The sequence below is a fragment of the Lagenorhynchus albirostris genome, chromosome 15 (genome assembly GCF_949774975.1).
Source record: "Lagenorhynchus albirostris chromosome 15, mLagAlb1.1, whole genome shotgun sequence".
Classification (NCBI taxonomy): Eukaryota; Metazoa; Chordata; class Mammalia; order Artiodactyla; family Delphinidae; genus Lagenorhynchus; species Lagenorhynchus albirostris.
In genome coordinates, this window is record NC_083109.1 from 14,079,399 (window position 1) to 14,092,531 (window position 13,133).

Genomic DNA, 13,133 nt, shown 5'->3' on the forward strand with positions numbered 1-13,133 from the left:
CTCTCCCCAAGGCTCTCTCCTCTCACATGCCCCTGACCCTGCTTCCGCCCCACTGGCTCCTATTCTGTGCCTCGAACACATTAAGACACTTCCTTCCATACAGCTTTTGCAAGGGTTGTTCCCTCTGCCTGGAATGCTCTTCCCATAGGTCTGCACATGGCTGGTTCTGCCTCATACTTTGGGTCTCTGTCCAATGTCACGTCTTCAAAGAGCCTTCCCCGATGACTCTATCTAAAGTTACCTCTCCCACCTCTCCTGACCCCTCAACTCTTCGTCACTCTCTATCCGAACACCACTTTTATTTGCTTCATCGCATTCAACACCTCTTATTTGCTGCCTTGTTGATTGTCAGTCTCTCCCTCCTGCCCTGTAATTGCCATGAGGGCAGAAGTCGTATCTCCTCTGTCCACCACTGCAACTCTAGCACTTGAGATAGATCCTGGCACACAGTAGGTTCTCAGTAAAACTGCTAAATAAACGAATGAACGACTGGACACCCAGCTCAGGCAGCGCCTCAGAGACGGCAGGGAGGGGCCGCAGCGCCACACTCACCGTGCATCTGGTAGGTGTACGGGCTCTGTCCAGTGGGGGCGGTGCTGAAGCTGGAGCCATAGCTGAGGAATCCACTCTGGCCAGGGGAATGGTTCAAGCTGTCTTCTGTCTTGATGCCTTGGAAGGAGGAGAGAGAAGCACCAGGCACACATAATTAGGATGCTTCCTTGTCACCCGCAGAAGAGCTACTGCGTCAAGACAGCACGTGGTTTTATCAGCTTCCAGACTGGTTGCAAACTGGTGGTTTGTGAGCTGAACTTAGCCTACACACGTGTCTTGCTTGGCCTGTGTATTTTAAAGGAAAATCTGAAATTGGTTGTTTTTGTTTAAAAATCAGGAGATTTCTCCAAAAAATCTAGACTTATGGCTTCTCTTGAGCAACAGGATGACCTAGAAACCTCATCCCTGTGTTCCCGTGTGATGACAGGCTGCCCCCGTAGCTCCCGATTTGTGTGTTTCCCAGGTCACCATGGAGTCCATATTGTCTCTGAGACATGGAGGCTAGTTTTAAGGTACTATTTTTTCATTGCAGTTTTTTTGGTGTTTTTTCATCCTAGGATATGTTCAAAAGTGTGAAAGGGAAAGGCAGGCTAAGAGCGTCTCATGTTCTGCACACGCAGTCAGCTTCAGGCTTCCTGCCTGGCCCTGAGGGTAGTGAGTTTACAACCCCTTACTCCAAGGACTATCTCCATGTATGGCTTAAAAGTACATCAGGATTTGGGGTGAAGGTATTACATGAACCATCTCTCCTCTGTAAAGATGATGCCCCTTCACCCTAAGACACACTCCCCACTCTTCTCATGGGTGGACCTGCTTATCCAAAGGCCACACTTACAAATCTGCCTTCTGTTTCAGCCAAACTCTGACATGCTTCCCCAAGGCACAGGCACCAATTCCATGAGCCACTGGCTGGAGAAGGAATTGTATTGAGGGAGGAGGCTGACCCGCCAGTAGCCCATACATTGTATTTTTATTGAAAATATAATCAACTTTGCTTACCTTTGTCTTATGGGTGTACGATAGTATTTCAATACTATTTAAATCTGAAGTTTTTAAAAAGAACTCTGCTAGTTCTGGGGATGGTTTAGTAGCTAAGGTTTCCCTCCTTCTCACCCATTCACCCCCATAAATAAAGAGAATGCTTAGCGAGGTAAAAATGATGGATTTTGAGTCAAGTGGTCTGTGCTGGCGTCCGGGATGGTTTGCTTCATTACTTGGTGACCTGGACAGTTTCTCCTTCAACCCCAGCCTGGAAGTCCCCTCCCTTATAAAATAAGATGCTGACCCCCACTGGCAGGATTGTTGGGAGATGAAAAGAAGGGGAAAGAATGAACATATAAAGCTGTGGGTGAGGTACTTAGAAACACACACCTCTTTCATCTTCACAACAATCCCATGAAATAGGCGATATTACTTTCCCTATTTTAAAGATGTGGAGACTGAGGTTCAGAAAGCCAGGTCACTCGATCAGCGTCTTGTAATCAGCAGGTAACTCTGAAGTCTAGGTTTTCTTTTCCTTCTCTTGATACCTCTCAATAATGGGTGTGAAAGGATTTTCTGCACTAGACGGTGCTCAATTTCAGTGATGACAGTGACGACAGCAACAAGCTATATTTATACGGCACCTTCTTTTGCTTCATCTGCCAGGGATGGTTAACGGTGTATTCAGTACAGTCTGTCTCCTGGCGCAACTAGAGTCAAATCTAAACTCCTTGGGTGACGTGTTCCTACGTGGGCTCTGCTCACCCCTCTGACCTCTGCCTTCCCCAGGCTCCCTCCTCCCTCTGCTCAAGCCGTGTTCTCAGTCACTTCACTCATTTTAGTGTCTGAATGGAAATTCAAAGTAAGGAATATCACTGCTCATTCAGCCAGTCTCCTGATGATGGATTCTAGGTCGATTCCAATTTTTTTTTTTTCTATCACAATCCAAGATAGAATGGACAACATTAGAATGTTTGTCTAGGATGGATACAAGAAGAGGAATTGCTAAGTCAGAGGGTACATACATTTTTCATTTTTAACTAGACACAGACAAAACTGCAAGAATATGTCTTTGGACTCAGGGCCTTTGCACATGCTCTTCTCTCTGCCCTGGAATGCACTTCCCTCCACCCCCTTCTTTATCGGGCTAATGCCTTCTCATCCTTGATCTCTCAGCTTAAATGGTGCTCCCCCAGAAAGGCCTTCCATGACCTGAGTCAGCCCCTGATTACTCCCTCCAGAGCACCCAGTTTTTTCTATGGCTCTCATCACAGTTCATGGGCTTAACATCTGTTCTTTCCTTAGACTGAGAGCTCCAGGAGGGTGGGGGCTGGGCTGGGCTTGTCCACTGTGGCGTCCCCACACCTGGCTCAGTGCCAGGCGTACAGCAGGTGCTCAATAAATATTTGTCGAATGAATGAATAGGGAAGAAAACAAATGAAAAAATTTCACCTCTCCTTCTGTTTGCTGAAGTGGATGGATCATAAAATTCTAACCCATGAGAAAGGGGAGAGAATATGGTGGAGGCACACAAAAGGCTTAGTTCTGTAAATCAGGGTTGCCCATATTTGGTCCATGAACCAGTCACCAGCTCATGATGAGAAAGCACAGAAATTGAGAAGTAAGTATTTAGAAACTTTCATAGCAACTTGAACTTGCTATGGCATCTAAGGTCATATCCCTAGGCTTCTATTTTGTATGGGTTTTTTTAAAATTTCATTTTTTCTAGTAATTATTTTTGTTGCATTTTACCAAAGAGTCAGTCCATGATGAATTAGAAATTAAAAAGCAAAAAGCCCAAAACTGGTCTTTTACCTCCAGGTGAGAAGCACTGCTCTAAGAGATTCAGTTCAAAGGAAATCTGGTGACGGTCTGGTCTGAGGACAGGCTGGTGGCATCAGCTCTCCTGCCCTCTAAGCATTTCTCATGAATATCTTTATAGCAAAGAGAACAAGGCCTCCAAAGATGCTCAAGAACTACCTACAGGTTCCACTGTCTTCAGCTCATGGGAGTACAGAAGGGAACATGTGCATTTCAAAGAGGTTGTCAGCCACAGAGATGCACTGGGCATTCATTCATTCGTTTCACAAACATGCAAAATAATACTCTACACCTGGGGTCAGCTAACTCTGGCCCATGGGCCGAAGGTGATCTGCTACCTGTTTTTGTAGATAAAGTTTTATTGAAACACAGATACAGGCATGCCTTAGAGATATTATGGGTTCAGTTCCAGACCACCACTATAAATCAAATATTGCAATGAAGCAAGTCACAAGGATTTTCTGGTTTCCTAGTGCATGTAACAGTTATGTTTACACTATACTGTAAATTAGCAACTGAATTTGTGTAATATTCTAAATCCTTTGTTGTCATTTCTATAATCTTCACAGCATCTTCACCAGGAATAGATTCCATCTCAAGAAACCACTTTATTTGCTCATCCATAAGAAGCAACTCCTCATCCAGTTTTATCATGAGTTTGCAGAAATTTAGTCCCGTCTTCAAAGACTCCACTTCGAATTCTGGTTCTCTTGCTATTTCTGCCACATCTGCAGTTACTTCATTTCCTTCACTGAAGTCTTGAACTTCTCAAAGTCATCCATTAGTGTTGGAATCAACTTCTTCCAAACTGCTATTAATGTTGACATTTTGACCTCTTCCCATGAATCACCATCTAGACTGGTGAATGCTTTCCTGAAGGTTTTCAATTCACTTTGCCCAGATCCATCAGAGGAATCACTATCTAAACCAACAACAGCTTTACAAAATGTGTTCCTGAACAATAAGATTTGAGAGTTGAAATTACTCCTGATCCATGGGCTGCAGAGTGGACGCTGTGTTAGCAGGCATAAAAACAACATTCGTCTCATTGTACATCTCCATCTTAGCTCTGGGGTGACCAGGTGCATGACCAATGAGCAGTAATATCTTGAAAGGGATCTTTTTTTCTGAGAGCTAGGTCTCAACAGTGGGCTTAAAATATTCAGTAAACCATGCTGTAAATGGATGTGTTCTCATTCAGGCTTTGTTGTTCCATTTATAGAGCACAGGCAGAGTAGATTTAGCATAATTCTTAAGGGCCCTAGGCTTTTCAGGATAGTAAATGAACATTGGCTTCAACTTAAAGTCATCAGCTGCATTAGCCCCTAACAAGAGAGTCAGACTGTCCTTTGAAGCTTTAAAGCCAGGCATTGACTTCTCCTCTCTAGCTATGAAAGTTCTAAATGGTATTTTTTTTCCAGGTATGTGGTAAATTAGTGTTTCCTTTGTTTTATTTTAATTACAATTTCTTTCCTACTCAGAAACATTTTCAAAGTATGATATCTGCGTCAATTAAAAAAAAACAATGGAAATAAACAGCACAGACATAAAGAATGATAAGGATGTGTGTTTCATGGAGCATCCTAAATACCTATTTGAAAATTCTGAAGCATTTGGAATATTTTCTTATTGAATATCTTAACTGTACATATCTATCACTGAGACATTTAACTGTACATATCTATCACTGAGACATTTATTTTAAACTAAAAAGTTCTTCCTTGTTTGTAAAAGTAGTACATACCAGGCTTCATTGCATTTTTCTTTAAATATCCACAGTTGTTTTGTATATACTGTCAGAGTACAAGATTAATTATTTCTAAAGGGAATGAGACTTACGGAAAAGGAACAAAATTAACTTAGCATTCCCTTTTATTCAACAGAGCTATGGCACAGAAAAAAACAAAACAAAACAAAAAAATAAACAAGCGAGACAGATGGATGGGTAGGGTCAAAAAAGGGAGGAGAAAGGATAGGACCAGATCCTAGTGAGCTATAAATCTCACCAGAGGGTTGACGGAGATTGAGATTGGTGGATGAGGCCAGGAGACAGAGCTAAGTAGGAGAGGAGTTCTTAATAGAATCAAAAAGAGGGTTGGAAGTTAGGAAAGAGTAGTAGTAAATGTGATCATATGGAAAAGGGAATGAGTTCCGAAACCTGATACATAGCATTTTGTGAACATTAAAATATCTCTACAAGGATAGGTGTGTGCCTTCCACATTTCCCTCCAGGCTGTTTTGAATGTGCCTTGAATTCATATTCCACAGTTGCAGAACGAACTGCCACAAAGTTAGTGGCTGAAAACAAAACTCATTTTTTCACTCACAATCCTGTAGGTCAGAAGTCTGGGTGGGCTCAACTGGGTTCCATGCTTAGAGTCTCACAAGGCTGAAATCAAAGTGTTGGGCAAACTGGGCTCTTATGTGGGAGCTCTGGGGAAGCATCCATTTCCAGGCTCATTCAGATTCTTGGAAAAATCCAGTTCCTGTATCTGCAGATTTGAAATGCCTTCATCCTTGCTGGCTGTCAGCTGGGGACCATTTTTGGCTCCTGGATTCCACCTCATTCCTTCTCACCCCCTCCATCTTCCAATCAGTAACGTTCCATCAAGTCCTTTCCATGACTTGCATCTCTCTGACTTCCTCTTCTGTCGCCAGCCACGGAAAACTTTCTGCTAAATGGCATTTTCGAATCAAAGGCTCCATCTACATTGATAATCTGTCGTCTAGTGTGGCCACCTTTATGACTTATCTCAGCTAGATCTTCTGGGTAACTTGCTGCAGCTTCTCCATCAGCACTTGCTGCTTCGCCTTGCACGTTTACGTCATGAAGCTGGCTTCTTTCCTTAAACCTCACGAACCCACCTCTGCTAGCTTTAAACTTTTCTTCTACAGCTTCCTCACCTCTCTCAGCCTTCAGAGAATTGACGAGAGTTAGGGCCTTGTGCTGGATTAGTCTTTGGCTTAAGGGAATGTTGTGGCTGCTCTGATCTTCTATTCAGACCACTAAACCTTTCTCCTTATCAGCAATAAGGCTATTTCACTTTCTTACCATTCATGTGTTCCCTGCAGTAGCACGTTTTAATGTCCTTCAAAACTTCTTCCTTTGTATTCACAACTTGGCTAACTGTTTGGCACCAGAGGCCCAGCTTTCGGCCTGTCTTGGATTTTGACATGCCTTCCTCACTAAGCTTAACCATTTTTCGTTTCTTCTTAATTTAAAGTGAGATATGCACGACTCTTTTTTTTTCACTTGAATACTGTGAGGCCATTGTAGGGTTATTAATTGGCCTAATTTCATATTGTTGTGTGTCAGGGAATAGGGAGGCCCGAGGAGAGGGAGAGAGATGGGGGAAACGGCTGGTTGGTGGGGCAGTCAGTACACAACATTTATTGACTAAATTCGCCATCTTATATGGGCACATTTCATGGAGCCCCCAAACAATCACAATAGTAACACCAAAGACCACTGATCACAGATCACCATAACAAATATAGTAATAATGCAAAAGTTCAAAATATTGCCAAATTGCCAAAATGTGACACAGAGACACGAAGTAAGCAAATGCTGTCGTAGCAGGGTTGCCACAAACCTTCAATTTGTAAAAAACGCAGTACCTGTGAAGTGTAATAAAGCGAAGTGCAATAAAACAAGGTATGTCTGTACACCCATTCGTTAATGTATTATCTGTGGCTGCTTTCAAGATACAGGGTAGACCTGAATCGTTCTGATAGACACTGTATGGCCTGCAAAGCAAAAAATATTTATTATCAGGCTCTTTACAGAAAAAGACTGCTGACCTCTATTCTTCGTAAAGTAATGCAGAGCAATGATAAACAGCAAATCCAGGGGCGACAGGGAGGTAACCTCCCTTTATTTTTCATGTTGGATGGTCAGCTCATGGGTATTTGTAGTGCTACTCTTTACACTTTTACATATGTCTTAAATGTTGCATAATAAATTGAGAAAAAAATACTCCACACTCCTGACCTCCTTGCCTCTAGTTTGCTCAACTGTGTTATTATTTCCCTGCAGCTATTTAAACAAAGGTAATAATGCTATTTGCCAAGGAGCAAGGAGAAAAGTTTCCTAACAAGATTCAGCAAGGTTTGTCCAGACAGTGAGCAAACACTGCTTGCTCAGGCACAGGCGTACGTGAAGGGAAAGGGGTTTTTTATCCCAGCTGTCGTTACTTAGTGATGTGGACATTCCAGGTGTGTGTGTGTGTGTGTGTGTGTGTGTGTGTGTGTGTGTTGCAGCCTGGCTTCAGCTGTACTGACTGAACATTTCCCTTGGGCCAGGCCCTGTGAGCTAAACCCTTTATAGAGATCAGGAGTTGACACATGATGGCCCACTGCCTGTTTATGTAAATAAAGTTTTATTAGAACACAGACACACCCATTAGTTTACATATTGTTTGGCTGCTTTCACGCTTCAATGGCAGTGTTGAGTGGCCCAGAAAGCTGAAAATATTTATGATCTGGCCCTTTACAGAGAAAAGGTAGCTGATCCCCAATGTAGATGATCTCACTTAATGCAACAACATTCGTTAGGAAGCCAGACTTAGGAGGAAAACTGCCCAGAGTCTGAGGACCAGCAAGGGGCAGAGGTGAGGTGTGAACCCAGAATGTGTGATCTTACCACTTGCGCTGCATTGTTAGGGCACAGAGCCTCTGAAAGTAACTGGGACTGTAAAATGACTTTGAACCAAATTAATTTCCACCGGATGCCGTGTTTTGTCTGGGAACAGGGTTAGTTTTCTCTTTCACGCTGAAAAATAATCCAGCTTCATGTTTCTTGGCTGTCAGCCAGGCAGGGTAACTTACGTGTGATTTTATCACAAGTCTTCCGGCACAAGAGGGACAGAAGTTAGAAGAGATGCCCACACCAGTTGGCCAAGGTCTGTCATAGGTAATCCCCCAGGATTTCTGGAATGTGTGCTCAGGCAGTGGAGCTCAGCAGTGAAGGGCTTAGACTCCAGATCCAGGCTGCCTGGGTATAATTCCACCTCTGCCACCGACCAACTGGGGGACCTTGGGCGAGTTATTTATCCTCTCTGAGCCTCCATTTATTTATACCTTGAAAGAGGATAACGATGGAACTTTCCTTGGAGGGTTCAGTGGGGGTATAAAAGGACAAGTAGACACAGAGCCCTGAGAACTGTGGGTGGCAGCACCCCAGTGATGCAGCATCTCAAAGATGCAGTATCTCAGGGAATACCCCGGGGGTCCAGTGGTTAGGACTTCATGCTTCACTGCTGAGGGTCTGGTTTCAGTCCCTGGTCAGGGAACTAAGATCTCACAAGCTGTGTGGCGCAGCCAAAAAAAAAAGGGTTTTTTTTTTTTTGAAGATGCAGCATCTCAGTGGTGCAGCAACTCAATGATGCACATCTCAAAGATGAAGCATCTCAGTGACACAGCATCTCAGCGATGGTGTCCATGACCAACGCCTGACCAGGTGCTCTGTGACTTGTCACTGCTAACTCCACAACTGCTCTTGAATACGTCTACTTCTGTCTGTTCACTGCCCCCCAGGTCTCCACCATTGCTCTACTCCAGACTTTATCAGTCTCCCAACCTACCTTCCTGTTTCTCCTCTTGCTTCCCTCCAATCCAACCTCCCCACAGCAGCCAAAGTGATCTTTAAAAAACCCAGATTGTATCAGATAGTCCGAAAGCCGGCAGGCCCAAGCCCAGGAAGAGCTCATTTTTCAGTTGGAAAATATCTGATATCTGATTGTATCAGATATCAGATTGTATCAGATATAAATCTGCCAATGAGTTCCTGCTTTGCTTGGAATAAAATCCTTCCCAGGCGCTAAGGCTCTGCCCACCTCGCCTACCTCATCTGTGTACTGTGTTCCAGCCACTGGGCTTCCTGGATTTGCCAAGTCCATCTTCCCAGGGGTGGTCGCCTCGGCCTGGACACCCTCCCTCCTGTGCTTACGAATGCTCATCTCTCAGTTCTCAGCTGAATCAGCTCCTCATGTAAAAGGCCTTCCCTGGCGCTAGAACCTATATTAAATCTTGCTTGTTCTTTACCCTTTCACAGCCTTCTTGTCTTCCTTTATATCACGCATCATAATCTGAAATAACACCTACAATTTTTAAAAGTTCATGTAATTTCTTTCTTCCTCTAGGCTAGGGGTTGCAAACTTAAATGTCTTCAGGGGACAGGCAGCTAACTCAAGTGAGTAATGAGGGTGGGGGAGGACTGTGGTGAACACAGGCTAATAGGGTCAGCCCTACTCAGAGCCACCTACTCCTGACACAAAAAATGTGGGCCCAATGCTGCCCGATCATCTGTCGTTTTTTTAAAAGACATTAGGAATATAAACTTCTATGTAAACATTTCCCATTTAAAAATTGGCACTTAATTTTTTTAATGTCAAGTATATTTTATAGGTTAAAAAAAATATCCAAGGGCCACATTATCTGTTGGCCTTCACTTTCCAGCCTCTGTTCTAGACTGTAAGCTCCACAAACACAGGGCCCATTCTGCTTGTTGACCATTGTATACTCAGCACACGACCCAATGCTGAATGAATGAATGAATGAACGAACAAAAGAACAGGGCAGAGGAAGGGAGGGAGAAGAGGGAGGAAAAAAATTCAAGATTCAGTCTCTGCACTGAAGCCACACCATCTAGTTGGCAAGACAAGATGATCTGATTAATTTAACCGTTGAAGAAGCTGAGGCGTGGAGAAGCCAGGGGCAGTTGAGTCTGGAAGGAAGGCCTCCTGCCTGCAATCCTGTTCTTTCCACTGGATACCATGGATTTGGGTGGATCGGAAAGCCATCTGTATGGATGTCTGTGCTTTCTGCCTGCCCCCTCCTCCTCTAGGGACCACCCCTTCCTCACACTCAGATCAGTTCTCTGGGGTGAGCCTGACCTGATCATTGGTGCCACGGGTGGACATGGGGCCATCCAGAGCATTCCATCTTTCTGCCCCAGGGTCTGACCATGGGAGTCCAGGTAGAGAGATCTCTGGGACAATGTGGCAAGTCCTGGACAGCAGAGGCTCTCTTTTTGGGGAGTTCCAGCCTGGAACTGCTAGGGCTGCCTTTGGCACCACAGTGGAGAGCCTGCCTGAGACGGAAGCCCACACAAAGGGAAGCAGAGAGACTAATTCCTCCTATTATCATACCTGGATCCAACCCTGCCTGAAGCTAAAGCCCTAAGATTTTTCTGCTCTGTTTGCAATAAACATCCTTATTTTCTTAGGTTAATTAGCATTGGATTTTTGTTGTTTGCTACCAAAAGGGCTTTGGTTGATACATCAATTAAGATGGGAAGAAATCACATGAATAAAAGCCACAGGGGCTTCCCTGGTGGCGCAGTGGTTGGGGGTCTGCCTGCCGATGCAGGGGACATGGGCTCGTGCCCCGGTCCGGGAGGATCCCACATGCCGCGGAGTGGCTGGGCCCATGAGCCATGGCCGCTGAGCCTGCGCGTCCGGAGCCTGTGCTCCGCAACGGGAGAGGCCACAACAGTGAGAGGCCCGCGTACCGCAAAAAACAAACAAACAAACAAACAAAAAAACCAGTGCGATGGTTAATCTTATGTGTCAACTTGGACCACGGGGTACCTAGACATTTGGTCACACATTATACTGTGTCTGTGAGGGTGTTTCTGGATGAGATTAATTTGAATCAGTGGACTGAGTAAAGCAGATTGCCCTCCCTGATGTTGGTGGGCCCCATCCAATCAACTGGAAACCTGAATAGAACAACAGACTAAGTAAGAGGGAACTCCTTCTGTCTGAGTGCTGGGCTGGGACACTGGTCTTTTCCTGTCTTCAGACTCCAACTGAAAAATGAGCTCTTCCTGGGCTTGGGCCTGCCGGCTTTCGGACTAGAACTTACAACGTCAGCCCTCCTGCTTCTCAGGCCTTCAGACTCAGGCTGGAATGACATCCTCTTCCATCTCCTGGGTCTTTAGCTGGCCAACTGCAGATCTAGGGACTTCTCAGCCTCCATTACCGGGTGAGCCAATTCCTATGATAAATGTATCTCTCTGTCTCAGCTCCATCCCATTGGTTCTATCTCTCTGGAGAACCCTGACGAATGCTCACGGGGACAGGTGAGCAGTGGATGGTGAGCCGAGTTCACTGAGCCTCCAGTTCTTGGCAATAGTGTTCTGACTGTCAAGGTTGCATGTCTCTTGTTTTTGCCTTCCCAGCATCCACTTTTCCTTCTTCTGACACCACCACTGGATTTTCCTTTAAGAGAACCATCCCTTCCTCATATACAATCCATGCTTCACCCTCCGATTACCTCCCTCACCTCTACCTCCTTGCTTGTGCTAAGGGTCAACATTGGATTCTGGTGGAACTACTGGGAAAGATGAGATGTCCTTCTGCTGAGAGTGCTGAGCTGAAAGTATGCAAACCTGGAGTTGACAGGTACAGTCTCTGCTGTCACATGGGAAGAACCCATGTGGAGGTAAAGACAACTCAGAGGAAAACATCTGAAGATGGAGTGAGACAGCTTCCTCGTGATATCATTCAAGCACCTGGATCCAGCCATACCTGCTATCATCGTATCCCCAAATTTACCAGTATGTAAATCATTACATTTCCATTTTCCCTAAGCCAGCTTGGGTTGTGTCCTACTCTTGCAGTCAAAAGAGGTCTTGATATAGTCTCTAGATCTTGAACCATATATATATATTTTTTTTGTGGTATGTAGGCCTCTCACTGTTGGGGCCTCTCCCGTTGCGTAGCACAGGCTCCGGACGCGCAGGCTCAGTGGCCATGGCTCATGGGTCCAGCCGCTCCGTGGCATGTGGGATCCTCCCGGACCGGGGCAGAACCCGTGTCCCCTGCATCGGCAGGTGGACTCTCAACCAGTGCGCCACCAGGGAAGCCCTAGATCTTGAACCATATTTAAAGTGTCTGTCCTTCCCCTCTATTTCCAATCCAAAATTAGGCTGGCTGCATTTATCATTCTGCATTTCACTGAAGCTACAGGGCAAAATAAAGACCATGATGGTGGGGACCCAGGGGGAAAGCAAGAGCTTGGTCAGGTACTCACTGTAAGAAGGGATTCCATAGGCTTGTGCTGGAGGTGGGTAAGCTGTGTAGGGGGTGGCCTGCTGGATCCCCGCACTGTACTGAGTCTGGCCGTAGGCTGCCATGGCAGTGGGATGCTGGCTGTGCAGGACACGTGGGCAAGGTCTGCATGAAAGGAGAGAAGATGAAATCTCCAAGCCCAAGCCCAACCCAGCATCCCTCCCCCCTTATTCTGGTATCACCACCATCACTATTTTCCTTTGGGAGTATTTTTTTCTTTTCTTCTTCTTTTTTTTTTTTTTTTTTTTTGGCCACTTGGCTTGCAGGACCTTAGTTCCCTGACCAGGGATTGAACCTGGGCCCCAGCAGTGAAAGCACAGAGTCCTAATCACTGGACCGCCAGGGAATTCCCTGGGTATTCACTCTTTCCAGGGGAGAGACAGCTTACATGTTCATCAAATCCTATTTCATTTTCCTTTCCTGGGCACCAGGAAGATTACATTTCCTGTCTCCCTTGCAGTCAGATTCAACCACATGACTGGGTTCTGCCTGACAGAATGCATAAACCACTCATAGGTCTGGCCAATAACACCATCCCCTCCCCTCTTTCGGCAGCAACTGTGGAGGGTACCAGTTGAGAGGGCGGAGCCAACACAGTTACATCCTGGATCCCTGAGTCAGCTTGTGGAGGAGAGGTGCGCTGGAGAGTTTCATGGGATTCACATTGGACTTTATATAAGAAACAAACCTTTGTTGTGCTAAGCC

The 13,133-nt window shown here is 45.3% G+C and overlaps 1 protein-coding gene across 3 annotated transcripts in view; it reads right to left on the minus strand.

Annotated features, from left to right (window-relative positions):
* Nucleotides 1-13,133, minus strand: part of EYA2 (EYA transcriptional coactivator and phosphatase 2) — a 255,735-nt gene that overhangs the window by 147,175 nt on the left and 95,427 nt on the right. For all 3 annotated transcript variants that reach the window (XM_060123881.1, XM_060123880.1, XM_060123879.1), the window contains exons 4-5: nt 12,391-12,533; nt 553-669 (exon numbers count right to left, since the gene is read on the minus strand). In XM_060123881.1, coding sequence (XP_059979864.1) covers nt 553-669; nt 12,391-12,533 — 260 coding nt within the window. The remainder of the gene's footprint in view (nt 1-552; nt 670-12,390; nt 12,534-13,133) is intronic.